The sequence below is a fragment of the Cibotium barometz genome, chromosome 25 (genome assembly GCF_041138505.1).
Source record: "Cibotium barometz isolate CiBa-2024 chromosome 25, ASM4113850v1, whole genome shotgun sequence".
In the NCBI taxonomy this organism is placed as follows: domain Eukaryota; kingdom Viridiplantae; phylum Streptophyta; class Polypodiopsida; order Cyatheales; family Cibotiaceae; genus Cibotium; species Cibotium barometz.
Genome location: NC_141070.1, coordinates 13,080,954 through 13,108,927, shown reverse-complemented (window position 1 = coordinate 13,108,927; position 27,974 = coordinate 13,080,954). Strand labels below are relative to the sequence as shown.

The 27,974-nt window shown below is 43.7% G+C and overlaps 1 protein-coding gene across 2 annotated transcripts; it reads right to left on the bottom strand.

The window, feature by feature from the left end:
• Window positions 1-828: 828 nt before the first annotated feature.
• LOC147624255 (RNA-binding KH domain-containing protein RCF3-like) lies at window positions 829-19,370 on the bottom strand. 2 transcript variants are annotated; one of them, XM_086819220.1, is made up of 9 exons: window positions 19,041-19,370; window positions 17,873-18,565; window positions 17,084-17,596; window positions 16,550-16,795; window positions 16,118-16,456; window positions 2,044-2,114; window positions 1,756-1,882; window positions 1,484-1,678; window positions 829-1,231 (listed from the first exon to the last, which is right to left on the bottom strand). In XM_086819220.1, exons 2-8 carry the CDS (start codon window positions 18,548-18,550, stop codon window positions 1,511-1,513), a joined length of 2,142 nt encoding a protein of 713 aa, XP_086675346.1. In that variant the 5' UTR covers window positions 18,551-18,565; window positions 19,041-19,370; the 3' UTR covers window positions 829-1,231; window positions 1,484-1,510. The 2 variants fall into 2 exon arrangements, with proteins under 2 accessions (XP_086675346.1, XP_086675347.1); XM_086819221.1 differs by having other exon boundaries at window positions 17,873-18,785; window positions 19,041-19,237.
• Between the last annotated feature and the right edge of the window lie 8,604 nt (window positions 19,371-27,974).

Sequence of the window (27,974 nt, the reverse complement as noted above, 5' to 3'; positions counted from 1 at the left end):
ACAAATACACAACACAGCAAGGCATCCGACCATATGACTCCTGAGTGAATTCAGCCACCTCCCTCTGCACCATTCAGGACTGAAGCCTTTTGGTCCTGGTCCTTTCTTGCAAACGTAAGATAAAGAATATTTGCATGTGTAATTGTTGAGACATAACTCGCAACCCAAAGCAAAAGTGGCACTTCCGGCTGGAAACCTAACAGGATGCCAATCTTTGCAGCATTATTGGTCTAGTAATGGTTACTTCCCATACTTTGCAAGTTCAGGCAGCTGATAAAGTGTACTGACCCATTTCCTCTTTCAAGCACACCACAAACATTTTCCTAGAATTACTCAAGAGAGCTTGAGAGAGAGAGGAGACAGAGAGACAGAGAGAGATTAAAGCCATAATTTTAAAAAGGAAGAAATCCATGCATGTCGCCAACTAGGTAAAAACCAGTGGTAAACCAAAATCGCAAGCAAACTGCCACTTTCCTCTAAACTGAATGTGTTTTAAAAGCAAGCACGCACATACCTTCAACCCTAATTAACCAACAGTTGCAAAAGAGCATCAAAAAAATGTGGACAACACCCCTGGGCCCTACAAATAACTGTTCTAGTTCTTACCTGAAAACTTCAATTCACTACAGGGCAGAAAAAAACTTCACAAATAACATTTTCTATTTCTTACAAAACACAATGGAGGGCAGGAAATATCAGCTCACCACAAGGCACATAAGAAACGAACTTCCACTGATTTCTAAGCAGGCAAAAGGTTAAGACATACTATTAGTAGATTACTAAAACTTCGGAAATAAGGCTAACACCAGAAAAAAGTATGATGGTAACTATGGGTTTTCACAGAACATAAAAATATAATTAGCAGAGTAGAGAAATCTTAGCAACACCAAAAGCCCATCACAAGCAGTAGACATTCAACAAAAAGTAAGTGTGAAACCTTCTGGAATGGATTTGGCTTTACATATGCAGGTAAAACCACCTAACAGCCTGGGCATAAGTTCCATGGCAGGTTACCAAACACGTAGGCATTTCTCTGTTGTAAAAAGGACATAGCCAGGTCTAGGCTAAAGGTTCACTTCTTGATAGATTAGATGAAAGTAATGCGGTCCACTTAAATCAGTCAACTGTTACTCTGGAAAGATGGGCTTCCACAACATTGTCTTCAGGTCCTCTCAGTTTAAGGAGAGTAATGAGCTGCAACGAGGGTCTTGTCTCTGGGACTATATCACAGCTGTAATGGTTTGACGAAAAGGAAGGCACAATGGAAACGGAGTATCAGAATTGGATCAAAACCCCAGCAAAGAACTAGTAAGGACTGATTAGCATGCTATCTAACAGTAAAATTGTTCTGGCCTGCAGCTAATACTGACCCACACTATGTAGCACCATCCACAATCTCGTACAGAAACCTTTATTGCTGTGACAAGATGATATCTTGAGGGAAAATTTTAAGCAGTCAAAATTTTACTTTACATCTGTTTACCTTCAGCTCAGCATAGCTTTTTGAGTGTTAGTATGACCCCCGCAGGCCAGCTTCTGCTGAGCTTTGCCCACTGTAAATGAAGGCTTGGAGCAAGCTTTGAGCTGCCTGAGTTTGCTCAGGAGTTCCATATATCTCTACAACTCTATCTCCCGAAACAGGATTTGGATCAAGGACAGTCAATTTGGCTCCTGATATCTGTAGAAACCAAGAAAGAAATTGAGTAACTGGAAATCCTGCCATATGCTACCCAAGCATCTGACAGAAGTACATACCTGTCTTATAGAAGTCAGGTTACTGCCTTCTTTACCAAGCACAGAGCTAGCAGAAGTACCAGGAATGGTCATTTCCACAATTTTGTTTGAAGGATTTCTAGCTGAGATGTCACTCAAACCACCCCCCCTGCAACAAAAGACAACAAATAGTTAGTTGTAACCATGTCAGTATTCTTTCAATTCATGCATTCGCAGAAGAATAAACCTGGACTCAGCTCCTAGTAGAACATTTTTTCTTGTAAAAAGATTTCGGCCTAGTGCTGCAGAAAAGTGAGGATAACGTCATACTCCCCAAGTAGCCGAGAGCTGTATGCATTGCTGTCCAAATCAGAATAACCTCTATAACCACTCCCAGCACCCTTTGCAAAAACAAACTTTTGTTATTACCTTCTAAAAACAAGGGCAAGTATAGCCCAGAATAAAAAATGACAATGAAGAGACCAAGATATCCAAACCTCTAGTAATAAGATAAACAAAGCAAAAATTGCTCTCGCACAGACTCCCAAGGAGAAAGAGAATGCATATTATGAAATATACAAAGATTATAAAATAGCACCTTAAAAAGGTCCCACCTAAGCCCAACCCCAAAGAGAGAGAGAGAGAGAGAGAGAGAGAGAGAGAGAGAGAGAGAGAACATGATAGCCTGAGAGATCATACTGCCAGGCATTTCATGGAATGCATCTCATAAACTTTCGTACCTTTTCTAGACGTTTTCATACGGGGGTACAAGTCCCAAGAAAACCAAAATTTTGTTTCAGATGTGTGTAGCAAACCTTGTAGAAGTTTAGAACACACAAAATGTAAGGCATGGTGACAAAGGGACACATGGGGCAGCCAAGCAAAAATGCCCAAATTTCAAAACCTGATTTTCTAAAAAAAATAGGTCAAATCACCCAAAATTGATGCTATCATTCTCAAAAAACAGAGTATACAACACCCAAGAAGGCCCTTGCTGACAGTCGGACGATTCTGCACACAAATCAGCACAAGCAGGGGGATGCAGCTGTGTGAAAACAGCATTTTACCCAGCCCTAAAAAGAGGATTTTTCTGGGTTTTTTGGTATTCTTCGGGGATTTTGTCTTTGCTGCTGGCCAACAGCCTTTATGCTGACCGACCAGCAGCCCCCCTCAGTATATATAGCTTTGCCTATCATTCATCATCAGTGTACCACTTCATTGCACATATCCAGTACCATATGTTGCTGCTGCCACTGCCGCTGCTGCTGCTTCTGCCGGGCTCTCTACACAACACAGCTTCATCATCCTCGCCTGACATTCAGCACATCAGTGTTTCTCGTCTCGCCACTACACGGGACAGCAACCCACTCTCTGCTACAGGCCACACCGTGGGACAGCAGCCCTCTGTTACCTTCAGCATTTACATCAGCACTGACATCAGCATTTATCATCAGTGTTTTACATCAGGCTTTACATCAGCCTACATTCAGCGCTTACATCAGCCTATCATCAGCGCTTACATCAGGGTTTTACATCTGCGTTTACATCAGTGCTTACATCAGCACATCAGCGTTTTCTCCACAGCTCACGGGACAGCAGCCCCCTCTGCTATACATAGAGCACTTTAGCGTTTTTGCCTCAGCTCTCCCCATCAGGACAGCAGCCCACTCTTTGCTACATCACACCATCGGGACGGCAGCCCACTCTCTGTTTATCTTCACCATCAACACCAGATCAAGTACGCAGAACCAGTGTCACCAGAGCTTGCACCACTCAGGACGCAAGCCCTCTCTGCTCCTTATCACATCAGGTACGCAACACCCGTATCACCAGAGCTTGCACCACTCAGGACGGCAGTCCTCTCTGCTCCTCACCACCCCTCAAGTACGCAGCACCCTTGTCACCAGAGCTTGCACCCCTCAAGTACACAACACCCTTGTCATCAGAGCCTGCACCCTTCAGGTCTTGCAGCACCCTTGTCATCAGAGCTTGCACCACCACCACCACTCGGGATGGCAGCCCTCTCTACTCTTCATCTACCACCTCACGTACAACAGCACCCTTGTCACCAGAGCCTGCATCACCTCATCTTCCGCTGCCACTACCACCTCGGAGTGCCTCTGCATCCACTGACGGGAGCCTTCAACACTGACCACCTCTCAGAGCGCTTTGCCTCACATCGATGCGAGCCTTTGTCACCGTGTCCTCAACTGAAAAGCCTCAAGATATGCCTGCAACAACTGTTGGTAATCAACAAAATAGTCCTCATTTACCCACTTGGCATCAATAGGCAAATAATTCTTAAACTTCACAAGGTATCTCCTGGAAAGCTGTAGCTTTCGCTCCTTGTAAAAAACAATCTGTTCTGGCTCGAGGATCTCCTCAAGCTCTTCAATCTCTGGTGGATCTTCTGTGATGACAGGCTCATCAGGATCTGACCCCACATATTTCCGAAATAGACTCGCATGAAATGCATTGTGAATCTTCTAGTGACTAGGCAAAGCAAGCCTGTATGACACTTCATTGATCTTGTGAATCACCTTGAAGGGTCCATAATAGTGAGGAGAAAGCTTAGGATATGATCCTTCTCATCCTGGCCTCTTCCAAAGCCTAGCCTTCTCAAATTTCAACAAAACCCAATCACCTTCTTTGACTTCCATGTCCCTTCTATGCTTGTCAGCAACCATTTTATGCTTATCCTGAGATCTTGCAATGGCTGTCCTACCTGACCAAAGGCTACATCCAAGTCACGAACATATTCATCATCTGCAAAAATCTCATCCTTGGTTCGAAGGATGGGTGGCAATACCACTCTGCCATAAATAATCTCAAACGGAGCCTTTCCCGTGGAGGCATGGATCGTATTGTTGTAGGCAAACTCAACAAGTGGAAGATACTTCTCCCATGCAGTCTTTTGATCTGCCACATAACACTTCAATAAATCCAACACGGCTGAATTTGCAGCTTCACTTTGGCCATCCGATTGGGGATGATAAGCTGATGAAAACTCAAGTTTAGTACCCATATTATCAAATAAAGCCCTCCAAAAGAGGCTTGTAGTCCTGGGATCTCTATCCCCAACAATGGATTTAGGCATACCATGATGCTTGAAAATATTAGCAAGAAAAAGCTTTACCATATGATCAACTTTAATGGTTTTCTTGACGGGCAAGAAATGAGCTTGCTTGCTAAACCTGTCCACAATGGTCCAAATAGCATCGTTCCCATGCTGGGATCTAGGCAAATCCATAATAAAATCCATAGTAATACTTTCCCAAGGTTGCGAGGGAATAGGCAATGGCTGAAGCAAACCTGGAGGTTTTTGCCTATCAAATTTCACCTTTTGGCAAGTAATACATGCACGCACATAAGCCTCAATGTCTTTACGCATGGTTCCACGGATTTGTTGCTTCTTGTGATACCTCTATGACCAGCATAAGGTGGAGCGTGACATTCGTCCATAACTTTTGGACGCAAATCCTTCACCACACATAGATAATTATCCTTTATAAGATAACCCTCGTTGATAACATAAGAGGCATGTGAATGACCAGCCATCAAATCAGTCCATATATGGCAAAAATCAGCATCCAAATGATACAAATCTCGCATAGCAGATAAGTCTCCATGAGAGGCCACTAAGACTGCAGCTACATAAGGCCTCCTGGATAGTGCGTCGGCCACTACATGGAGTATGCACAATATGAAAATGAAACATGGAAAGAAAGTTTGCCATTCTCATCTGCTTCTCCGAAAGCTTTGTCTGAGATAGAAAGTATCTCAAGCTTTGATGATCTGTCTTGACTACAAATTCAACCCCAAGAAGATAATGTTTCCATATCTTTAAGGCGTGAATTACAGCCAAGAGCTCTTTCTCATAGATATCCATATGAAGCTCAGCATCATGCAAACGACGGCTCTCGTATGCAACTGCATGCCCTTCTTGATTTAGGACAGCTCCTATGCAATCACCACAAGCATCACATTCAACTACGAATGATTTGTGCAAGTCAGGAACAATCAATATTGGACCACATATGATTGCATGCTTGAGCTGCAAGAAAGCATCCTGTTCTTTTGAAGTCCATTTGAAAGTGATTTTCTTCTTTGTGAGATCATGTAGAGGAGTGGCAATCATAGCGAAATGCCTTATGAAACGCCTATAAAACGAACATAATCCCAAAAAACTACGTACTGGATGTACGTTTTGCAATTCGGGCCAATTTCGAATAGTCTCTATCTTTGCAAGATCCATTGTAACTCCATCCTTGGATACAATGTGTCCCAAATAATGAATCTCTAAAAGGAAAAACTCACTTTTCTTGGCATTAATGAAAAGTTAATCTTCCGCAACTCTTCGAACACTGTGACCAAATGAGTTCTGTGTTCCTACTCATTCTTGGAGAAAACCAAGATATCATTAAAAAATACTCCTGTGAATTTGCGATGGGATCGGAATATCCTATCCATCATACGATTAAAAGTAGCAGGAGCATTGGTGAGACCAAAAGGCATTACTAAAAATTCATATAATCCGAAGGCTGTCCTGAATGCAGTTTTATGGACATCTTGTGGCACCACTCGTATCTGGTGATAACCACTCTTCAAATCAAGTCTGCTAAAACAAGCCGAACCATCAAGCTTATCCAAAATATCATCGATAAGCGGAATTGGGAATCTGTTCTTGATGGTAAGCTTGTTCAAAGCTCTATAGTCCACACACATACGGAATGATCCGTCCTTCTTTTGAACAAGAAGCACAAGGAAGCAGTAAGGTGAGGAACTGGGCTGACCCAAACCTTTCTCTCAAAGCTCGTTTACCTGCTTCATGATCTCTTCTTGTTGTGCAGCACTCACTCGGTATGCGGGTTTGTTGGGTGGAGAACTACCTAGCACAAGATCTATGCAACCTACTACCTAGCATAAGATCTATGCGATGATCTTCAGGCCTTTGGGGAGGTAATTCACCTGGCAATGTATCAGCAAAACAGTCATTGAATGCATGAAGAAAATTCAGCCTATCATTAGACATAGCATCCACATTTTGATGATTTGGCACAAGGCTATCACGAACAAAAACCAAGTACGCAGAAAGACTCTTTTTCATTGCTTTATTAATTTGGATGTGTGATACAAGTGGGATGGAATCCCCTTCTTTGCCAGCATCAATAAAATGCATGCGGCCTTTATGCATAAAAGAAATCATATTGGACTTGTAGTATTTGCGGGGCTCAAGCCTATGATGCCATGGCTTGCCCAACAATACATCACATCCATTTAGTGGAGCAACTAGAAAATGTTCATTATCAAGGTAGCCCTGGATATGGATGCGCAACTTCCCTATCAATGGGGTAACATGCACCTCTTTACCAATAAATGCAACTTCAGCTTCAATCTGAGGTCCCATGTTCTCAACCTCAATACCCAATGCAACTACCGTTTGAATAGAGATGAAGTTATCGGTTGCACAGTCATCAAACATGAATAAGGCAGGCCCTTGATTTGACCCCAAGCCTTGCATACCATTCGCTCTTTTGCATCATGACTTGTATTTCCTTGCACATCAGGAACTGCATGTACATTAGCCTTGGTCTGCTTGTCCTCGTGCTTTGGTTTGCGGTCAGGGCATTGTCGAAACATGTGGTCTTTGCTACCACAAGAAAAACATTTTCCATCCTTGGCATATTGCTCTCTTTGTTCCAGGGTTAAGCCGAATTTGTTCTTCCTTGGGCCCTGATCTTTAGATGTGGTATTTTCAGCTTTACCACCCTTGTGGGTCTCTCGGAAGTTCTTTTTAGGTGGCTGTCCACCCTTTTGCAGATTTGGGACAGCCTTGTCTTTCCCCTTTGAACCGCCTTGATCCTGCTTAATTTTTAGCACTAATTGCTCCATAGCAAGAGAAGAAGCTGTGAGCTGTTGCAAAGTATGTTTCGGGTGCAATTCAATGCCCGAACAATATGCTGGTTGCAGTCCAGAGCGAAACTTCCTCTTTCTTTCATCCTCGGTGATTTGCATAAAGGGAGTTACTTCCAGCAACACTTTCCAAAACTTGTTAACATACTGTTGCACGCTTTCGCTCCAGCCTGTCCCACTTTTGGGTGAGAGTTTGCTCCGCATTTGGTGGCAAAAACTGAGCATAGAATCTATCCTTAAATTCCTTCCAGGTGCTAATGGGATCCTTGGTGATCTTTTCAGTGATCCACCAATGAGCAGCAGTCCCTTTCAAAAACATGCTAGCATGGCGTACTTTTGGCTTTTCAGTGAAGTCTTCATCGCTAAAAGCAATGTCGAACTGTGCCACAAATGCTAACACTTTAGAAGCATCATGTTCTCCATGAAAAACATCAAACTTGACAGATTTATCACCTGCTTTGAATTCCTTGAGCTTTCTGGCATGAGGCTCATGGTCTTCTCTTTTTCTTTTCCCCTTATCCAACGGGGCAGCCCTATCTGCATGGGCTCCAAGGGCCGTCATAGAAGTTTCATGAGGCACGGTGGCATGTGCTCCACGAACTTGAAACTCAGATGCATGCGACTTTTCTGCATATGGCAATGTCTCTCCATGAGACAACTCAGAAGGCAATATTTTTCTAATAGCAGACCTGTCACCCTTACCATGGGATACATGTCTTGAATGCATGTGACCTTCATGCCCTCCGTGAGCACTGGCATACATATATCTGTCAGGCTTTGTGCCTGGGGAAGACGCATGACGAGAGGTGACTGTCACCTCTTCCTTTTGCATAAAAGACTTCAGCCTTTGAGATGCGGGATCTCCATGCTTCAAACGAGGTGGATTTTTGAATTTCAGCTCTCCGTCGTCCCCCTCTTTGATGTCACCTTTGCGGAGGAGGTAGGCAAGTGCCAACTCCCTTGACTTCTTGCCCACTTCCCGAGCCATAGACTCAAAAGTTACATCTACCATTGCATCAGCTTTCCTAGCTTCAATAGCACTTTGCACATGGGGATCTTCATGCAAAAATTTTAACTCTTGCTCTTGTGCCTGCAAAAGTTTTCTCATATGTTCCATTTCAGCCCTCATTGCATCAGGCTCTTGTTCAAGCATGACTGTCTTTCCTCGAGACACTTGACCCGTTGATTCACTATCATTAACCCTTTCAAGGGGCTTGTGCCTTCCTCGCAGAGCATCAGACCCACGAGAGGCACTAGATGGACCCCTCGAATTTGGCACTTCCAAAGGGTTGCCTTGGCTGTCCATTGTGTTTAAGTGTGCTAAAAGCGGGGTGTCCAATACACAGGTTCGTTTCCCCACTAGGAAGAGGGAAACAACCGTGCTATGATACCAATAAAACCGATCCCGTCAAATGGGAAAGACTGCGTTGGACACCCACATGCGTAATAGCACAACTTTAAAACCACAATTTGAAATGGACAACTTAATACAACTTGAAATTGAAATGAAATGAAATGAGATGAATGGACACCAGCACTGGGGCCGGAACAGGCCGACCCCCCCCCTCAATATATGATATATTTATTGGGAGTATTTAACAAATACAATGCTCCATGGGTTCCAAGAACCAGATGATGTACATGTACAATGAAAACAGTACCAAACAAATAGGTTCAAAGTAGATATTCGAAGCAGAACGACCACTAGCGTGGTCCAGTCTCTACGGTCCTGTGCTTTCACTGGACTCCGCGGAGAGCCCCCAACTGGTGTTCCAGGACCACGCACAAACAGGCGCTCCCGTACTAACGCCTGGCTCTCCCGATCTCAGCACCTTTGGACCGAGGTTCTCCAATAGAGCTTGGACTACCCAGCACCGAAAAGGTGTTGCCGTTGAGAGAGTCCCTTATCAAATTTATCACAAAATACTTTACTTAAATCTGAAATTCACTTACTTGTGGATAGTAGATGGAGGACCAATACCCGAGGTATCGGTAGCTACTTGAGAGGGACACCAGATGTAACCTCTTGAAGAAGGAAGACGCCGCCTATGGAAAGGAGGCACAATCGCCTACCAAGGAGCTTTGCCACCTGCTGAGTAGAACACAGCCACCTTCTTGTGGAGGAGGGAAATAGAGTAATAACCACCACTCTGAAGAGAAACCGCCTGGTTACAGAGTATAACCTGCTGGAGGTGAAGCACACAGTTGGCTGTATGAAGAGGCAACACAGCTTGTATGGAAAAGGCAATCAGCCGCCTGTAGCAAATACAGCCGTCAGTTTGTGGTGTAGCCACCTGATGAACAGTAGGCGCCTGGCTGCAGAGAAGGAGGAGAAGACACTGGCGCCTGCAGGAGATGGACAGCAGCGTATAGAACCGCCTGGCTGCTTCAGGTGGGGGCAGCCGCCTGTAGATAGTGGGCAGCCCTGCTGAAAGACAGGCGTAGCCTGTGGAGTATGCAGCCGCCTGTAGATGTACAGCCGCCAGCAGCGATGGAGGAAATAGCACCACCCGAGACATGCGCCGGCTATATGCAGAGCACAGCTGCCTTTGAAATGGCTCAGCCGTCAGCAAAGCGATGGAGCGCAGCAAAATTGAGGGTGATGGAGGCGCACCAAATCGTATGTTTTAAGGGTGGTCGTGGAGCTTTTTTTATTAAGGTTGGAGAGGGAGTTACACGACTAGTGCTGGCTGGCTCCCCACGCTTGCATGTGGGCGGCCAGCTCTTAGGGGGTGTGGGTAGGTGACCATGCACCCACCCCCACACACACACAACTAAAGTGTGGCTCCCCACCTTGGCCCCTAAGTGGGTGCCCAAAGGGGGTGCCCACTTTTAAGTGAGTGTGAACATAAAACCTTATAAACCAAAGGGTTAGAATATGAAATATTCAACCAACATGTGCAATATACTTACCACCTGTTCACATGCACCAAAACTCGTCAGAAGACAGAGCAGACTTCACGACTCACTGGCAGGTGTCCCCGCTTAGTAAGTGACATGTCAAGCAGGCAAACACAAAAATACAAGTCATGCGAAAACAGTTTCAAAACATGCAAAATATGAGTGCATGTGCAAATAGTATCATGGACATATCTCCCGTTCATGGAACAAGTACAACATATCTATCGGCACAAAAATGGCACGACGTGAAACATAAAAACCTGGTCTTCCTATGGAGTGACAGTCCCATAGGTAAGACACAGTTCCAGGCACGAGCCTCCCTATGGAGTGACAGTCCCATAGGTAAGACACGGCACAAATATTGACTCTTCCATGGCGTGACAATCCCATGGGTCGAACACAGTCCAGGTCATACACGGGTGGCACCAGTCTGGCTCCCGTCCATACGACACCATCCTGCTAACACACGGGTGGCACCAGTCTGGCTCTGGTCCATGTCAGCAAAATACTGGCCTCTTCACACGAGACACCGGCCTGGCCTCAAGTGAACGGGACACAAAAACTGGAGATGGACCAAATGGTCGACCAATTGGTGACATTCACAATGCATTTCATGTGAGTCTACTTAGACCTTTCCATGGGGATGTGCCTGAGGATGTATGAGATGAGGCTCAGCCGGAAGTTAAGAAACTTGATGAGGTTCTTATTCCAGAGCAAATACTGGCACATAAGGAAAGAAAGGTACGAGGTAAAGTTTCCCATCGCTATCTTGTGAAGTTCAAGGACTATTCACCGATGGATGCGAAGTGGATGGAGGAAGGTGACTTAACAGATTCACCTCAGGTTTTGCAGCTTTATCTCGATGCCTTTGAGTTGGAGCCGACTCTTGTTACAGCTCATTCAAGTTCAGCAGAGCATGGGTCTGGAGCATTACCTGATGCTCAAGAGGGGGGTAGCACCTCCACTCCCTTCATACAGACAGGCTCAGATGACATCTAGAGGTCGCTTGGTGCAGCTTTTGTCTCACCCGAAGGTACTGATGGCTGACAGTACATCTGTTTATGGGACTTCTATGATATATGTGTACTAGTCACATTGGATATTGTGGTTGTGTATGGTTCACAGTGGTATACAACTTGGACTATTACTACACCATTGGTTTGCAGTAAATGTTGTTACATATGCATGGCTTAGAGAGATTGGGACGCTGATCTTGCCATATTGTACTTTTCACTTTGGATATTTTGCTATATCACCAGATTGCAATCGAGGACGCTTGCCATTTTTCAAGGAGGGGGTATGTCATGACCCTGTGAAAGTGGAACAGCACAAGTGTGAGCATGGTGGTTGGTGAGCAAAATAAATTTTTCAAGATGCATACTTGGGTGTCCGAACAAAAGTAATGTGTGTGGACAACCCCAAGTGTGAAGGGGGACCAAGGTATTAACTTTATAAAGTTTATAAACCTTGGGTGGCCCTTAGAAAGTTTAATAAACTTTAAAGGGGCCACTAGGATAATTATGGAGTGGGCTACTCTACTTTTAGAGTACACGTCTCCCTTTTGAAGAAGGCGAGTAGTCGACTGGCTGCGGGGAGAACAAGCTGCGCCTGCAAGAAGCCGTACACACATGTGCTGCAGGTACAAAACTGTACGGTCAAGTACAAGCGGGTACTGAACTGCTGTGGAAAAGTCGTACACACGTGTGCTGCAGGTACTGGTTGGCTGCGTTGCGTGGAGGGAGACTGGTACAGTCGGCACATCACAGGCGGGTACAGACAAATTTGTCCAGCTGTGCAGGCCGCGCATCATTCAAGCGGCCGCAGGTACAGACAGGTACAGTCCAATCCAGTCCAGCAGTACAGGCGGCGCATCACTCTGGCGGCTGCAGGGTGACTAGTACGGACAGGTACACACGTGTGCTGCAAGTACAAATCTGTATGGATATGTGCACACATGTGCTACAAAGTTGCTGACACAGGCGACTGCGAGTACAGGCTCGTACGGTCAATCCATCTAGTGCAGAACTGTGCATAACAGTTGGCAGAGCGAGTGGTATACTCTGAACATTTCTTTCTCTCTTTCTTTCCACTGGCTTATGTCTACTACAGAGTTGTTTCTTCTGGCCCTTTGTGACAGGAGAGGTATGGCAGTTTGAAGGGTGGGAACAGAGTTGGACAGTGGATTTGTACTTTGGCTGAGTTTGAAGCCATGAACATGGAACAGCCAGATGCGTGCTCAAGGCTGCCCTGTTGTATTTTCTTGGTTGATTAGAGGAGACCACAGTGTGTTGCTTTTGTGGCACACAGATCTGTATGTGAATCCTCTATGCTAAGAGGTCTTGAGGGCTACCAGATTGGACATGCAGGTTTACTTTCCTTGACTAGCTTTGTTATACTCAGTTAAACTTTTCCATTGAATTTGAATAAAGAAATACCGAATGGGGCGCCAAGCTTTGGGACCAACAGGTGTCGTTTTTCCTTTTTGTTATGGAGCATTCTAGCTCTTGTTCACTTCTTAATTGTCTGGACTACAATTGGATAGGTGACTGCTAGTCTACCGCACTTTGGTTTCTACCAAAGGCCGGTTTCAAACCCTTCCAAGTGATTGACAAGATCAATGAAGTGTCTTACACGCTTGCTTTACCCAGCCATTGGAAGATTCACAATACTTTTCATGTGAGTCTTTTGCGGAAGTATGTGGGGCCAGATCCAGAGGAGCCTGTCACAAAAGATCCGCCAGAAGTTGATGAGCTTGAGGAGATCCTTCAGCCAGAGCAAATTGTATTTCACAAGGAGAGAAAGTTACCACATGGGAAGCTTTCCAAGAGATGCCTTGTGAAATTTAAAAATTATTTACCAATTGATGCAAAGTGGATAGATGAGGATTATTTTGCTGACTACCCTCACCTTCTACAGGCATATCTTGAGGCTTTTCAGTTGATGTCAACTGTTTAGAAGCCCGGGGGGATGTCACCATTTGGTCCATCTCCATTTCTGGAGCCACTTGTATGGGGTTGTCACTCATAGAGCGGCCAGATTTGTGCCATGTTCATATAGCAGTGTCCCATGTGAAAGGGCCAGTTTTATGGTGTCACATGGACGGGAGCCAGATCATTGCCACCCGTGTGCGACAAGTGCTGCGTCACATGGACAGGAACCAGTTTCGTGTCACCCGTGTGTGATTTGCTTCGTGTTGTATGGACGGGAGCCTGTTGGTGCCACCCGTGTATGGCCAGGATGGTGTCTTACCTATAGGACTGTCACTCCATAGGAAGACCTGGACATATTTATTTATATTTGTCGCGTCAGTTTTGTGCCCGACAAGAACCTCTTGTACAAGTTTCATGAAAGGGAGATTTCATCCACTATTTGTGCACATGCATTTATGCCTGCATGCATAAATTTGTTTTTGCATGACTTGTTTGCGTGTGTCTTCCTGTTATGCCGTGCAAGTACACTGGACGGGGTCGCCCCCAGTGTACCGTGGAATGAAATTTGCTGACTTGGTGGTGTGGCGTGTAAACAGGTGGTAAGTATTTTCATATTTCCCTTTTTAAAAGGTAAAATCCATGAACTAGAGTAAACCTTAATTTTTTATAAGCTAATGTGTTCACGGACTGGACATTTACTTTCTAGTGTGGGTGTCCATAAGTGTTAATAATGTATTAAGGTTTTATAACCTTTGATAAGGCTTTTGCATGGAACATTATTGGAAACTGCCCACATGTGAGGTTGGTGGGTTATCTCTCTCCATCGCCTACAGTCTTTTCTCTCCATCGCCTGTGGTATGTGCTGCTATTGTACCCGACTGTACCACGCTTGTACCACCTACTGTACCCGACTGCTGCTGCTACCCACATGTGAGGTTGGTGGGTTCTCTCTTTCCATCGCCTGTGGTATGTGCTGCTACTGTACCCGACTGTACCACGCTTGTACCAGCTACTGTACCCGCCTGCTGCTGCTGCCCACACCTGAACCTGAACTTGCAGTTGCATGTGTTGCTACTGCCCTGACTGTACCTGGTTGCTGTACCCGCCTGTACCTGGCTGCTGTACCTGCCTAAAGCTGCCTACGCTTGCTGTACCTGCTGGCTGCCCTTGTGTACCTGCTGTTGTACCTGCTCGCTGCCCTTGTGTACCTGCTGTACCTGCAGCTATTGGCTATCCACGTGTACCTGCTGGCTACCCTATGAACCTACTGTACCTGTTGCAAGTACAGGTACCTGCATAGTACCTGGCTGGTTGTACCTGCACACGTGTCAAGTACCTTATGTGCTTGATTGTACCTGCTACAAATTGTACCGGTTATATCCAGATTGTACTCACCGTACCAGGTGCTCTCATATTTTTTTCTCATTTGTATAAATCTGAAATTTGCTATTTTAAATTCAGAAAATGCTTTAAGTTGTGTAGTACAGGAGCATGGCATGTATATGCTAACCATGTTCAAGAAATTCTTCCTGGTGTGGCTAGTATATTTCCCTGTGTGGTGTTGTTAACCACGCTCTCATAGCTTCTGAGAGCCAGTGAAGGTTAGACTCACCAGGGAATTTGGGAGCAAATCTCATTGAGGAGAACCAGGCCACATTCCCTCCACGGTGTACCCCTTGGCCTGCGTTAGTACGAACGTGCCTGTTGGTGCACAGTCCCGGAAGACCAGTGAAAGGCAGGTGTCCACCCAGTGAAAGTGGGAATGAACCTATGATTTGGGGCTACTTCGACTAACATCTCTTCATCGACTTGAACCAGTTTTATTTGGTTGTTTTCACTCCCTTGCGGAGAAATCTGGCCTGTAAGGCCCGTGACACTCGTACAAATATAAATACTCCAAGAAATACAAAAAGTATTGAGGGGGGGGCCGGCCCTTTCCGGCCCTAGTGCTGGTGTCATTTGTATTTTCAGTATTTCCAGTATTTGTGTTGTTGATGTTGTTTCCATTGTTTGATAACAGTTAAATTAAGTGTTCTAAATATGTGTATATTGTCTTCCGATCTCCAGGCTTCCTGTAGGGAGCGGTCACACTGGTCTTTCTACTCTTTCTACTCAAAGTCACCTCACATTGAAGGGCTCTTGTACATATGTTCACTCACCATTATATACAGACTCACTCACATATTTCATGCTATGTTGTTTTGCTCTGATCTCTCGTACATCTGGTCCTTTCATCCTTTTGCCCTCACAGCAACTAGCGGCATAATGCAAACCAAGAAGCAAGCATGATTTTTTTGGGCACAGGAAGGGTCACTATCAAATGAGGACCCCGAAAATAGTTTCTTAAAGGTAAAGGTAGAGAGAGAGAGAGAGAGGCACACACATAAAGACAGCTAGGAATCTTGACCCATCTTGATGCCTTCATGGGTATTGTAGGTTATTATAAATGGTAAATCCTTGAAACTAAGCGTAACCTATCTCTGATCATCTTCTGAGTGTCTTTTCTTTTATAATGATTAAGGCAAAAGACCTACCTTCTGCAAGCCAGGCTAGAAACTTGATACTAGAGAATATGTAATAAGCATGCAGTCCACTTAGCCTCACCTCATCCACCACAGTCCACTAAAAAGCTAGCAGCTGACAACAGAGTTCCAAGATACCTGCAAGGACGAAGCTGGTGGAAGGCCACTGTAGTTGGATTCATATTGTCCACGTTGCAAGCCATACCCATTAAGGGAGTATATGCCTCCAGGATACCCCACGTCACGCCTACTAGCAAGGCTGGATGGGGGAGCAGCTGAAAATCCAACTTCATGCCTACTAGCAAGGCTAGGTGGGGGGGCAGCAAATCCCCCTTTCAGTAAAGGCCCGTCGAAAGACAGCCCTGAAGCACCATCAGATTTGCCATAGTCATCCAACTCCGTGCCAAAGACGTTGCTTCTGAGTCTGGACAGAACTTCTAGAAGAGCTTGCCTTGCAACATTTCCGTCCCCAATGATCTGGACAAGAGAAAGCCACCCAACTTCCACATTCATGTTTTGACAGTACTTTTTTTTTTAACAAAGTCAACATTTAACAATTGTGTATTTCACCTGGACAAGCTCATCACTGTCTTGCGCGCACTTCGGCAAGTCAACTTTTTGCAAGACCTTGAGACTAGCAGTTGTTTTCTTTCTCATTTCTGTGATAACACTGCCCCGCTTGCCCAAAAGGCAACCGATTTGTCTTGATGGGACAAGCAGCCTGCTTGTCAGAAGCCCCTCATTGTCCCCACCATCATTAATCTTGATTTGCAGCTTCAATGCAGCCTCAATGACTGGAGAACGCTCATCAAGAAGCTGTACAATCACCACAAAACAAAAAGAATTAGGCCAACGCATTTTATCAACTCTGCAGAGCACTCCGGAATCAAAACTTGCAATAGTTCTAAGCATGAAATTGGGGAAGTATTCACGAGGAAAAATATAACCAGGGACCTTCCTCTGTGAGGTGTGTTTATCTATTAATACTTACCTCCAATGCAGAGATAGCAATAACCAGGGACCTAAGTCTGTGAGGTGGGTTTATCTATTCATACTCCTATCATGCCAAGAAAAGATTCCACACATTCCAATGAACAGACATACCTCCGTTGCAGAGATAGCAATAACCCGCTCTTCAGCATCTGCAACCACATCCTCAACTTTAATGCGGGCACCAGTTGCATCACGTAAGAGCCTGATAGCATTTCCACCTTTGCCAATTACCATGCCAATTCTGTCATTCGGACAGAGGATGCGAATCGAAAAATCCTCCTCTCCCCCCCCATCCTGTCTCTCCATTTGGGCTAAACCAGGTGAAGGATATGCCGGAAATGATTGACTGTTAAGCGGCCAGGGTATTCGATAATCAATGCTCCCATAGCCTGATATAGGAGGAGGACCAGCACCAACTAGGGGGGCTCCGACATTGCCTGCACCATACATGGGATTCACAGGAGGAAACAAGTTTACCTGAGAAAACATCGGTCCTTTAGGAGGCAAAGTGGGAGGCGGTATAGCGGCAGCTGGTCCTTGGAGGCGGTCTCTCAAAGGACTCTCATATATCCGTGCAGATATTTCATACATTGCTCTTTTCACAACAACTAGATCACCAGATATCTACAAGCACCATAAACCAGCATGTCAATACCAGCCCAAAAAAAAACATCTAAGCTTTCAACTATTTTGACACACACGAACAGAGTACAAAAAATCACCCAAGACAATGTTGACAAACATAAACGTTAAAGCTGAGTAGAGAGAGCTTGCTCCAGTGCAAAAAATAACCCAAGAAAATGTTGACAAAACACAAACGTTAAAGATGAGTAGAGAGAGATTGCTCCATCTATAAAGAGATCGAGTAACATTGTGTTGATAGATTGCAAAAACCCGTACCTGCACAAGTTCGTCAGAAGATAGAGCACACCCTGGAAGTGTGTCCTTGCTAGAAATCCGAATCTGAGCACCTGTCTCATTTCTCATTTTCTCAATTATCCTACCACCCTTACCAAGTAGACAACCAATCTGATTGTTTGGAACAAGAAGCCTGGCAGTGACTTCACCCCCTTGTTGGGGACCCACCTCATTGTCACCTTCATCATTTTTATGAGATGGGCTCTTCTCATCCTCCACTATCTTCGCATGCACTTTGAATAGTGCTTCTTGAGCAGGGCAAAGAAACACCCCACCCTCTCGCAAAGAGACGTCTTTGGATTTTCTGCTGCCAGTGTTCTCCCGGTCTTCTCTGCCATCACTATCTTTCTGTTTCTTTCTCTCCTCATCCTGTTGTGTGCTCCAAATGAGGATCACTCTCTCCTCTACTCCTGGGATGGTGTCTAATACTTTAATCCTCGCATTGGTTTCACGCCTCAGGGATTTGATAATGCTTCCTCCTTTCCCAATAACACTTCCAATCTTTACCCCCAAACATAAAATCCGGTATGTTGTATCATCTGGAGTTGGTAATGATTGCTCCTGATCCCCTCCTCCAAACTGACTGTGTCTTCTCTTATGCTGCTGGTTTCTGGACCCATTGTCAGAGCCACGCTTTCTTTTACCTGAAGGTGCCTCCATGATATCTAAATAGGCCTGAAAGCCCCCAAAAAAAAAAAAAAAAAAAAGTGGGAGGCAAGGATTTATGTGCAATAAAGATAAATGATGTTACAGCTGCGAGGGTCTCGCTCTGTAAGGAGCAATTTTGCAACGTGTAAATCAACCGCAGAGAAGTGCGCAAATCCATTAGCAGGACAAAAGGGGAAAAAGGCATTCCCCGCACACACGCACAGCGTCTCTAAGGAAGAAGGTCAAACTGTGGACAAAAAACAGACCTCTCAAAAAGCTAGTCTTTCGAATGGCAAGCTACAGGACCCTAATTGAAATCGCAGACACAATCGGCACCTCTTACATCAAACCCTAGTTTACTTTACAGACATAGTAAGCACACTGCTGGTGACTTCAACAGGACAAAACTCGAGCCTCCACAACAGGTTAAGAAGAAACGGCGTCTCAGACGTACTTTCTCCAATTGCCGCAAGAAAGGAAAACAGAGAGCACGGTGGCTTACCTGAAAACCCTAACTCAGCAGAAGACAGAAGCGCGTGTCCATGGGCGCGGGACTTCTTCGCAAGTTGCAAGAAAAATAAGGGGTGTGGGGACAAACCCTAAGGAGAGGGAAGGGTGTTGGGGGACCTTTCACACAGAAGTCTCCTTGTTACCTTGAATTTAAGAGGTAACGCAAGTAGCGCATAGACTCCATGCACTGTAAAAGAGGTCAAAAAAGGTGAGAACGAGCTTTAGCTGAGGCCAATTTTCTGCTGCACAGGCCTATTATTAGATGGTGTAATTGTCAGAAGGTGCAAGCAAAGAAAGTGATTGGTGGAAAGAGAAAGTGATTAGTGGAAAGCTCTCATGCACTGACTTTTACAATGCATAGAGAGCTTGAGAATGCGCTACAAGTGCTGCACTTGTAACTATGGGACATTGGCACTGCGGAGCAAACGAGCCCCCCTATGCACTGCAAGTGCATAGTGAGACGTAGCTCTAAGTTATACCGGCTCCTTTAAAAAGAACTAAATGGGGGTGGTGGGGGGTGCCTCTATAAAGAAATGAGACGAAAGATGCTGCTACTTTTTAAACTAATGGGAGAACAGGTAGGCCTCTATGAAGAAACCGGCTCCTTTAAAAAGAACTAAATGGGGGTGGTGGGGTGCCTTTATAAAGAAATGAGAAGAAAGACGGTGCTACTTTTTGAACTAATGGGAGAACAAGTAGGCCTCTATGAAGAAACAAGAAGTGAGACGATGATGCTTTATATCATTGCATCAACCCTTTAAGAAACTAAAAAAAGCAAATAACAAGTTCCACAAGGTTGTGATCCTAGACCTAAATAAAAATCTTAGAGGATGCATAGAAGGCTGGGCTAGGACCACCTTCTCTTAATTGGCATGAACATTGGGTCAAAGGATGTGTAGAAGGCCTCCATTTGCAAGAACTTGGGCTAGGACCACCTTCTTTTGATTGGCATGAACATTGGGTCAATCCAGACTTCCCTTAGCATGGTTGTGTGCTCCTCCGACTTCTCATAATTGTTAAAGAGATAGGGCTTCCGCCACTTGGTCTACACTCCCATATGATCTTCTGATTTGTAGTACCATTGATCGATATAATGCCACTGATGTTGAGCCTTCCACTTTGTGTACATCTTTTGCATGTAGCATGTATTGGTTCACCAAGTAGGTTTTAACCATATCAAAAGGGTTGACAATAGTGTTAATGGGAAGCTGCTCTCGAAGATGAGGTCCCATGTATTAGGTGGATATATCACCTGTTACTCATGGATGGTGGGCAAGGAAGATTTTGTGTCCTTCCCATCATCCTCCATGTGCTCTTCTCGTGGCCTCTTCTCGTGGACAAGGAAGATTTTGTGTCCTTCCCATCATCCTCCATGTGCTCTTCTCGTGGCCTCTTCTCGTGGACAAGGAAGATTTTGTGTCCTTCCCATCATCCTCCATGGGCTCCTCCTATGGGGCCAATAATGGATACACATTAAGGTGAAGGAGAATTCCGAGAACGATCAGGTGGAATGCGGATGTAGGCAGTTATCCCATGGACAATGAAGCTTGAGGGTTAGTCGATGCTAAGGGAGGTGTTTGGGTGGGGTGTTGGGGTGGAACGGATGGAGTGGTGGGGAGTGGTATCTTAATCACTTGGTGCCACCAAGTAAGAGGGTCCATTCGCTTAGGCGAGGTCCTTGAAAGGGTTACAAGAATAGGACAATGCTAAACTGTAATGAAGCAACAACTTTACAAATTAGGTCTAAGACCGTGGTCATGGGCTCAAGTATATAAGGGGCTCATGGGCCATCATTTGTACCTTTTATCATCTTTTTAGAAATTTTATCATTTGATATCTCTTGATCATTGATATGTTCTTGGAGCCTTTGGCTACCATCATAGGCCTATGGAAGGTTCATTCCATCCTCTTGGTGTGAGGTTAAACCACTTAGGCATCATGGTTAGCAAGCTTCCAAGCTTCCATGGTGATTTGTCCCATATCTCAGCTTGAATAGGACAAGGCTAACCTGTAATGAAGCAACAACTTTATAGATTAGGTCTAGGACCATGGTCAAGGGCTCAAGTATATAAGGGGCTAACGGGCCATCATATGTACCTTTTATCATCTTTTTGGGCATTTTATCATTTGATACCTCTTGATTATTGGTATGTTCTTGGAGCCTTTGGCTACCATCATAGGACTATGGAAGGTTTATTCCATCCTCTTGGTGTGCGGTTAAACCACTTATTAGGCATCATGGTTAGCAAGCTTGATTGCAACCTTCCATAATGATTTGTCCCATATCTCAGCTTCAGTCTCACTCCATTACATTTGGTACTAGAGCTAGAAGCAAACCAAAGTCACTTTGAAGAGCTGGAAGCAAGCTACATAAAAACAAACAACTCTTAACCTTGTGATCGCCATCGGTATACATGTCTACTAGTGTTGGGGGGGGGCATTCAAAGAAACGGCAGCCAAACCACCATCACCCTATTAAAAGCAGGTAAAACATAATTGCATTCAAAAGATCGCTCTCTCGTACTCTGTGGAGAAGGCCAGAAGAGGGCCACAGGTGGCATTTCTCGACAAAAACAATGACAGAAGTCGACGTTGTCGTCGACGTCGTATAAATCTACGGCCCCTTGATAGTGAGTGTAGCTAGCCAGCCACCACCTTGATAGTGAGTGTAGCCAGCCACCACCTTCTCACGAGATTAGCTAAGAGGCTGAAAGGAGCAAATGAGAGCAGCGTGGGAGATCAGGAATCTTAATAAAGTGCTTCATCACCCCTTCTTTTTCAAGGCTTGGCGTAGGGGCTTGGCAAGTGTAGCAGCATTTTGCTTAGAGTATGGGCTTAGCAAGTGTTCCACAACTGGGTATATACCAAGCTCAAAGATCTGCCAAGGTAGAACTATAGTGGCATCTAAATGAGCAAACGTAGCTTCAATTGGTGAGGTGCTAGACCTTGATAGCACATCAGTGCTTCATGGTCTCTTTCGAAAACTCAACACATAGGAGGACAACATAGCAAACATTTACACGAAGCAAGTGCACCATCACAAGGAGAAGAAAAAAGAAACACAAAGCTCTAAGTTCAGCTTCTCAGCTCAATTGTATTCAACCCTAGCACATCACAGCCATTTTTTGGCTTCTCATCGTGCAGGCGAAGCTTGTTGACATGATCAAAGTGAAGCTTGTTGGCACAAGCACAAGCTTGGCATGGAGACGATCATCAACACAGTGTAACAAACTATATATATATAGTGTGGATCATAGCCTCTTAGAGGCTCACTGGAGGAAGAAGAGCGCCAGCTTGAAGAATGATTTTTTTTTTGAGATAAAAAAAATATGGACATCTACTTCCATTAAGACTTTAGGGTTTTCCTTTACCTTTTTTACACCCATTGTCCATCCTTCACCCATTTCACACCCTTTATCCTTCTACTTTTTGATCCTCTCACACCTACACCTAAACCTATAATTTAAACCAAGCCAGTTCCTCTACATTATCTTGGGCCTTGAGGGAACTTTGTGGGTAGCGTGCTTTATTTGGGCTTGTTCACATAGCCTGTGTTGTGTCGAGTGTTCATGCGCTTTGGAATTTGTTCATGCTCATCGAAGCATTGTTGGCCTTGTTTGCACACTTTAGTGCATTGTGGGTTTAATCATGCACATTGGTGCATTATTTGGGCTTGTTCACACGTCGTGTTTCACATGCCTTATACACCTTGTGTTTTGTGAGGTGTGTTCACATGCTTCACCATGGGATATTCCTACTATTTTTACCTTTCATTTGATTGCCATGGCGCGAGTTTGCATCATCATCGTCATCGTTTTGATGGCATTTCTAATTGTGATTGTAGGAGAGCCGCTCATGCATTATCATCATGGCCCTACGATTGCTATTTTGATTTGCCATATCGTGTCATGTATTGCATATCTTTTGCCGCATTTGCATATGCCTTATACACCTTGTGTTTTGTGAGGTGTGTTCACATGCTTCACCATGGGATATTCCTACTATTTTTACCTTTCATTTGATTGCCATGGTGTGAGTTTGCATCATCATTGACATCGTTTTGATGGCATTTCTAATTGTGATCGTAGGAGAGCTGCTCATGCATTATCATCATGGCTCTACAATTGCTATTTTGATTTGCCATATCGTGTCATGTATTGCATATCTTTTACCGCATTTGCACATGCCTTTGGCACTTTGAGGCTTAGACCTCTACATCTTCACTCGTCAATATCTTGCTATGATGACGCAACATATTCATGCCAATACTAGATGTTCAACCATTGGAGTTTGATGCCTAGTCATTTTGGGCATTTGTTTGATGAGGAGGAGATATGTGCCAGATGGTCCGGGTGGTCCGCACACGACGATTTCATTGCGTCATTGCTTGGCTACATCGACATGGATGGTTTGGCATTGTTCACATGGGATGATATTTATTTAGGTGACTTAATTGAGTATCCTACACTATTATGTCATGATGATTATGTTCTTAAGGATGCCGATAACATGGGATGATATTTATTTAGGTGACTTAATTGAGTATCCTACACTATTATGTCATGATGATTATGTTCTTAAGGATGCCGATAACATTGACATGGTTTCAGATGATCATGATGATGTACACACACATAACATTGATGTATCACACACACGTGCACATAATGATACTACACATACACATGATGATAGTGATATATGTGCATATGATGATGATGATGTATGTGATGGTGTTGTGTGTGATTTAGATCATGTGGGCATGACCTCAAGAGCAGGGATGGCATAGAGCACATCAAGCATTGTAGATAATACATCTAGTATGTCTATCTACTTATTTAGAGATCATAGTGAGGACCAATTAGAGGATATTACGAGGTTAGAGATACTTCATAGGATACCCATGAGCATACGACAGATCGTGAGGAGCTTAGGCCTAAGGTTCTTATGTTAGATGTGTTGGGCTATTCCTTTAGAGAGTTCACATGGGGGGATATCTACAGGTTGACCACTACTCCTAGCCTTCAAGTGTACCTGGCAGTGTTCATTTGGGTGTAGTTTATGTGTTTGAGTAGTCAAGTATAGTGCACAAGGGTAGTGATGATTCCATTGAGGTGAAACCTCATAGGAGAGGCATGAGTATGCACATAGATAACATGGATTTTGAGTGCTTTGCATTTGATTTAGGCATTTCCATAGATCATGGATTTTGAGTGCTTTGCATTTGATTTAGGCATTTCCATAGATCCAGTGATTATGGAGACACCATTGATGGAGGCATACCATACCTTGTGATGATACATTATGCGTTATGTGTAGATCTATTTTTGGGAGATCGCTTTTGCCCAAGCTAGACGATGCCTCACCAGTAATACAATCACATTGAAGGTCCACAACATGAAGATGATATTACATTTTATGATAGAGATGATCCTACACTAAACAATCTATGTTATGCTGAGCATAAAAGACTACTAGCTTTCTCCCTAAAAGATGATAGTACCAAGGGTATGACAGTACCATTTTGCGATAGAGATGATCCTACACTAAACAATCTCTATGATGCTGAGTGTAAAAAGACTGCTAGCTTCCTCCCAAAAGATCCTCTATGTGAAGACCTACCTTCTCCAACAAAAGCTCTCTTTGTTGACAAAATATCTACTTCCTCAACTCCATCCTCTCTATCCAAGAAATATGCTCCTTTCTCTAATTCCATAACCTTGTAGCTAACCTTATCGATACAAACAAAAAAGATTAAATCTTACTCTAGCGAGGGTGATTCCACACAAAACTCAACATCAATAAATCCCATTAATATATCCTATGTCTAAGATTATAACCTGTCCAATAATTATTACCAAGATTATAACCTCTCCAATAATTATTACCAAGATAATAACCTCTCCAATAATTACCACCAAGAATCATGACCTATCCTTTATGCTAGCCGAAGCTTCTAGTTTAAAAGCCCCTCTTTGAGACTGACCTTGCCAAAGGAGACAAAGGGTTCGAACCATCACAAAACCTTGTCTCATCGGTAGCCTCTCTTGAAAGCATCCTTAAGTCATTGACAACAACACCAAACATGACATCAGCATCCCCTCTACTAAGGACCTAAGCCTTGTCCAAGGATGCTACCCAAATTCACAAAAACCATATCCTCCTTGTACAAGCTAATGCTAAAAAGGATACAAAACCTCGAGCTTCACTAAAGAAGGTAAATCCACCACATAAATCATATTCCAATGTGGATTCCAAGGGAAACCACAAGACACCCAAAGCTTGCATAAAAGAAGAAACCTCAATGGCAACTGCACCAAACCCCAATTTACAAAGTTTAAGAAAGATGGGTGCTTGTGCACTTACTCTATGCTCAAGGGCATTGTGATGGTGATTCCATCATATGGGTGTGTAAAGAAATTAAAATGAAGTTAGTTGGTGAGGCTAAAGAAGCAACATCAAGCAAATCATAAGAACCCTCTTCCAAAAAATGGAGAAGCGATAAGAACCTACTTATACTCTGTCAACAAGGGAAAGGAAACAAGTAATTTCACACCTATTACATCAACACTTAAAGAGCTATAACTCCAAGCTTTCACATCACATTAACAATTGCGAATAGCGATAGCACACATAGCTTTGTGAACAAGTTCATGGCAATCTAAAATTGCATCCCAAAGCCTTGTCAAAGTTGCATATGGTGCAAGTGGCTAATGGATCAATGGATGGATTGTACACTGATGTGAAAGAATGCAAAAAGTCATGCTTTTTGGTGAGTACACATGTCATGTGGATTTGCTTACATTGGACATGGTTCCGATTGACATTGTTCTTGGATGTGTTTGGCTATCCACACATGGGACCTTCTCAATGAATTTACAGCATGGATTCGTGAGCTTTGTGTGTGGGGATCAAGACATTGTATTGCATGGTTCTTGTTTCTCAAAGATTTCCTTAATCAATGCCACTAAACTTAAGAAGGAGCTCAAGCAAATGGGGTGTGTGTATGTTTTATAGTTTTGCCAAGAGAAGGACAATGTGGAAGAGAAGGGAGTTTAAAATGAAGGCACGACAAGCCTCTTAGAAGAGTTCAAGGATGTGTTTCAAATGCCTAAGAGTCTACCACCTAGGAGAGAAGTGGATCATCCTCCTATATAGTGCTTGAACCGAATACCAAGCTAGGCAATAAGCCACCACATAGGCTCTCAAAGATGGAAAGAGATGAAGTGGCAAAGCAAGTGAAGGAACTTGTGGACATGGGATGGATCGAACCAAGTCAATCACCATTTACATCTCCTGTACATTTGGTGAAAAAGAAAGATGATTCATTCCAAATGTGCATAGATTACCGTGACCTCAACAAGATTACCAAGAAGATTTGGTACCTAATACCTCGCATTAATGAACTCCTTGATGAGTTGAAGGATGCTCACTATTTATCAAAGATTGATTTGAGGTTGTGAAAGAAGGGGATGAGTTCAAAACAACTTTTAGGATGGAAAGAGGGTTGTTCCAATTCATAGTTACACCATTTGGTCTTTGCAATGCACCCACTTCTTTCCAAGCCTTGATGAACAAGATGTTGCAGGCCTTCCTCTATAAGTTTGTGTCGGTGTTCTATGATGATATCCTCATCTATAGCAAGATGGAGGATGAGCACCTTATGCATGTAAGGAAGGTACTTGAGGTGTTGAGCAAACAATTGTTTGAAAAGGAGAGCAAATTCACATTTATGGCAAGTGAAGTTGAGTATCTTGGTTATATTCTAAGCAAGGATGGGCTAAGGGTTAATCCCAAGAAGGTGGTGTGAAGAAGTGGTCAAAACCTGAAAATACCACTCAACTTAGAGGATTTTTGGGTTTATCCTCTTTTTATAGGAGGTTTATTGAGAAGTATGTTTAAGTGGTGGTGCCACTCACCGATAGGCTAAAGAGACTTTCTTTTGGGATGCCATTGCTGACAAAAGCTTTGAAGAGCTGAAAAGATTATTGACTTCAGCTCCTATCTTGGTGTGTCCGGATTTATCAATTGGTGCTATTCTTTATCAAGATTGTGGTGTCATTGTATTTGAAAGCCAAAAGCTTGATGAGAAGGAAATGGCTATGCATGTAAATGAACAAGAAATGAATTCCATATTGCATATAATCAAGAAATGGCATCATTATCTCTATGGTAGCCGATTCTATGTGAAGAGTGATCATAGGGTATTGAAGTATTTTATGTCTCAAGCCACTCTCACACCCAAGCAAAGAAGGTGGTTGGCTACACTTCAAGGGTATGATTTTGAGATTACATATGCCAAGGGGAAAGAAAATGTGGTAGTGGATGCACTCTCAAGGATGTGGGTATGCTTGGTTTCAACCATTATTGAGGTGTATAATGATTGGATTGTAGACATACAAGAGAAGTATTTGTTGGATGAGAAGATGTCTCAGATTTTGATAAATTACAACAAGATAATCATGATGAATTGCCACATTTTCAACTTCAAAATGGTCTCATTTACTACAAGGACAAGGTCTACTTGGTGCCTCACTCATCATACAAGCAAAAGGTTTTGGAAGAAATGCATGCAACCCTATGGCAAACCACTTGGGAAACTTCAAAACCTATAAACAAGATTAGAAAGAGAATTTTTTGGAAGGGAATGTGGAAGGACGTACATGCATTTGTGTCAAAGTATATGCCTTGCCAACTTATCAAAGATCCTACTCATCATAAGCCAAATGGTTTATTACAACCTATCTCCCCCCAAAGGCAAATGGACTCACATTTATATAGACTTTGTCACATCATTACCTTCTACAAAGAGGGGTTGGGATAACTTGTGTGCAGTGGTGGATTGTATGACAAAGGTTATTCATTTTATCCCTACCAAGATCAAGTATACGGTGTCTTTGGTTGCCAAGAAATTCATGGAGCATGT

Excerpts from the sequence above, each read along its gene's own strand:
- LOC147624255 (XM_086819220.1), bottom strand. The coding sequence starts at position 18,550 with ATGGAGGCACCTTCAGGTAAAAGAAAGCGTGGCTCTGACAATGGGTCC. Across the intron at positions 2,115-16,117 it reads CACCAGCTTCGTCCTTGCAG|GGTGCTGGGAGTGGTTATAG; the intron begins GTATCTTGGAAC and ends GTTTTTGCAAAG. Across the intron at positions 1,679-1,755 it reads ACCTGACTTCTATAAGACAG|ATATCAGGAGCCAAATTGAC; the intron begins GTATGTACTTCT and ends TGGTTTCTACAG.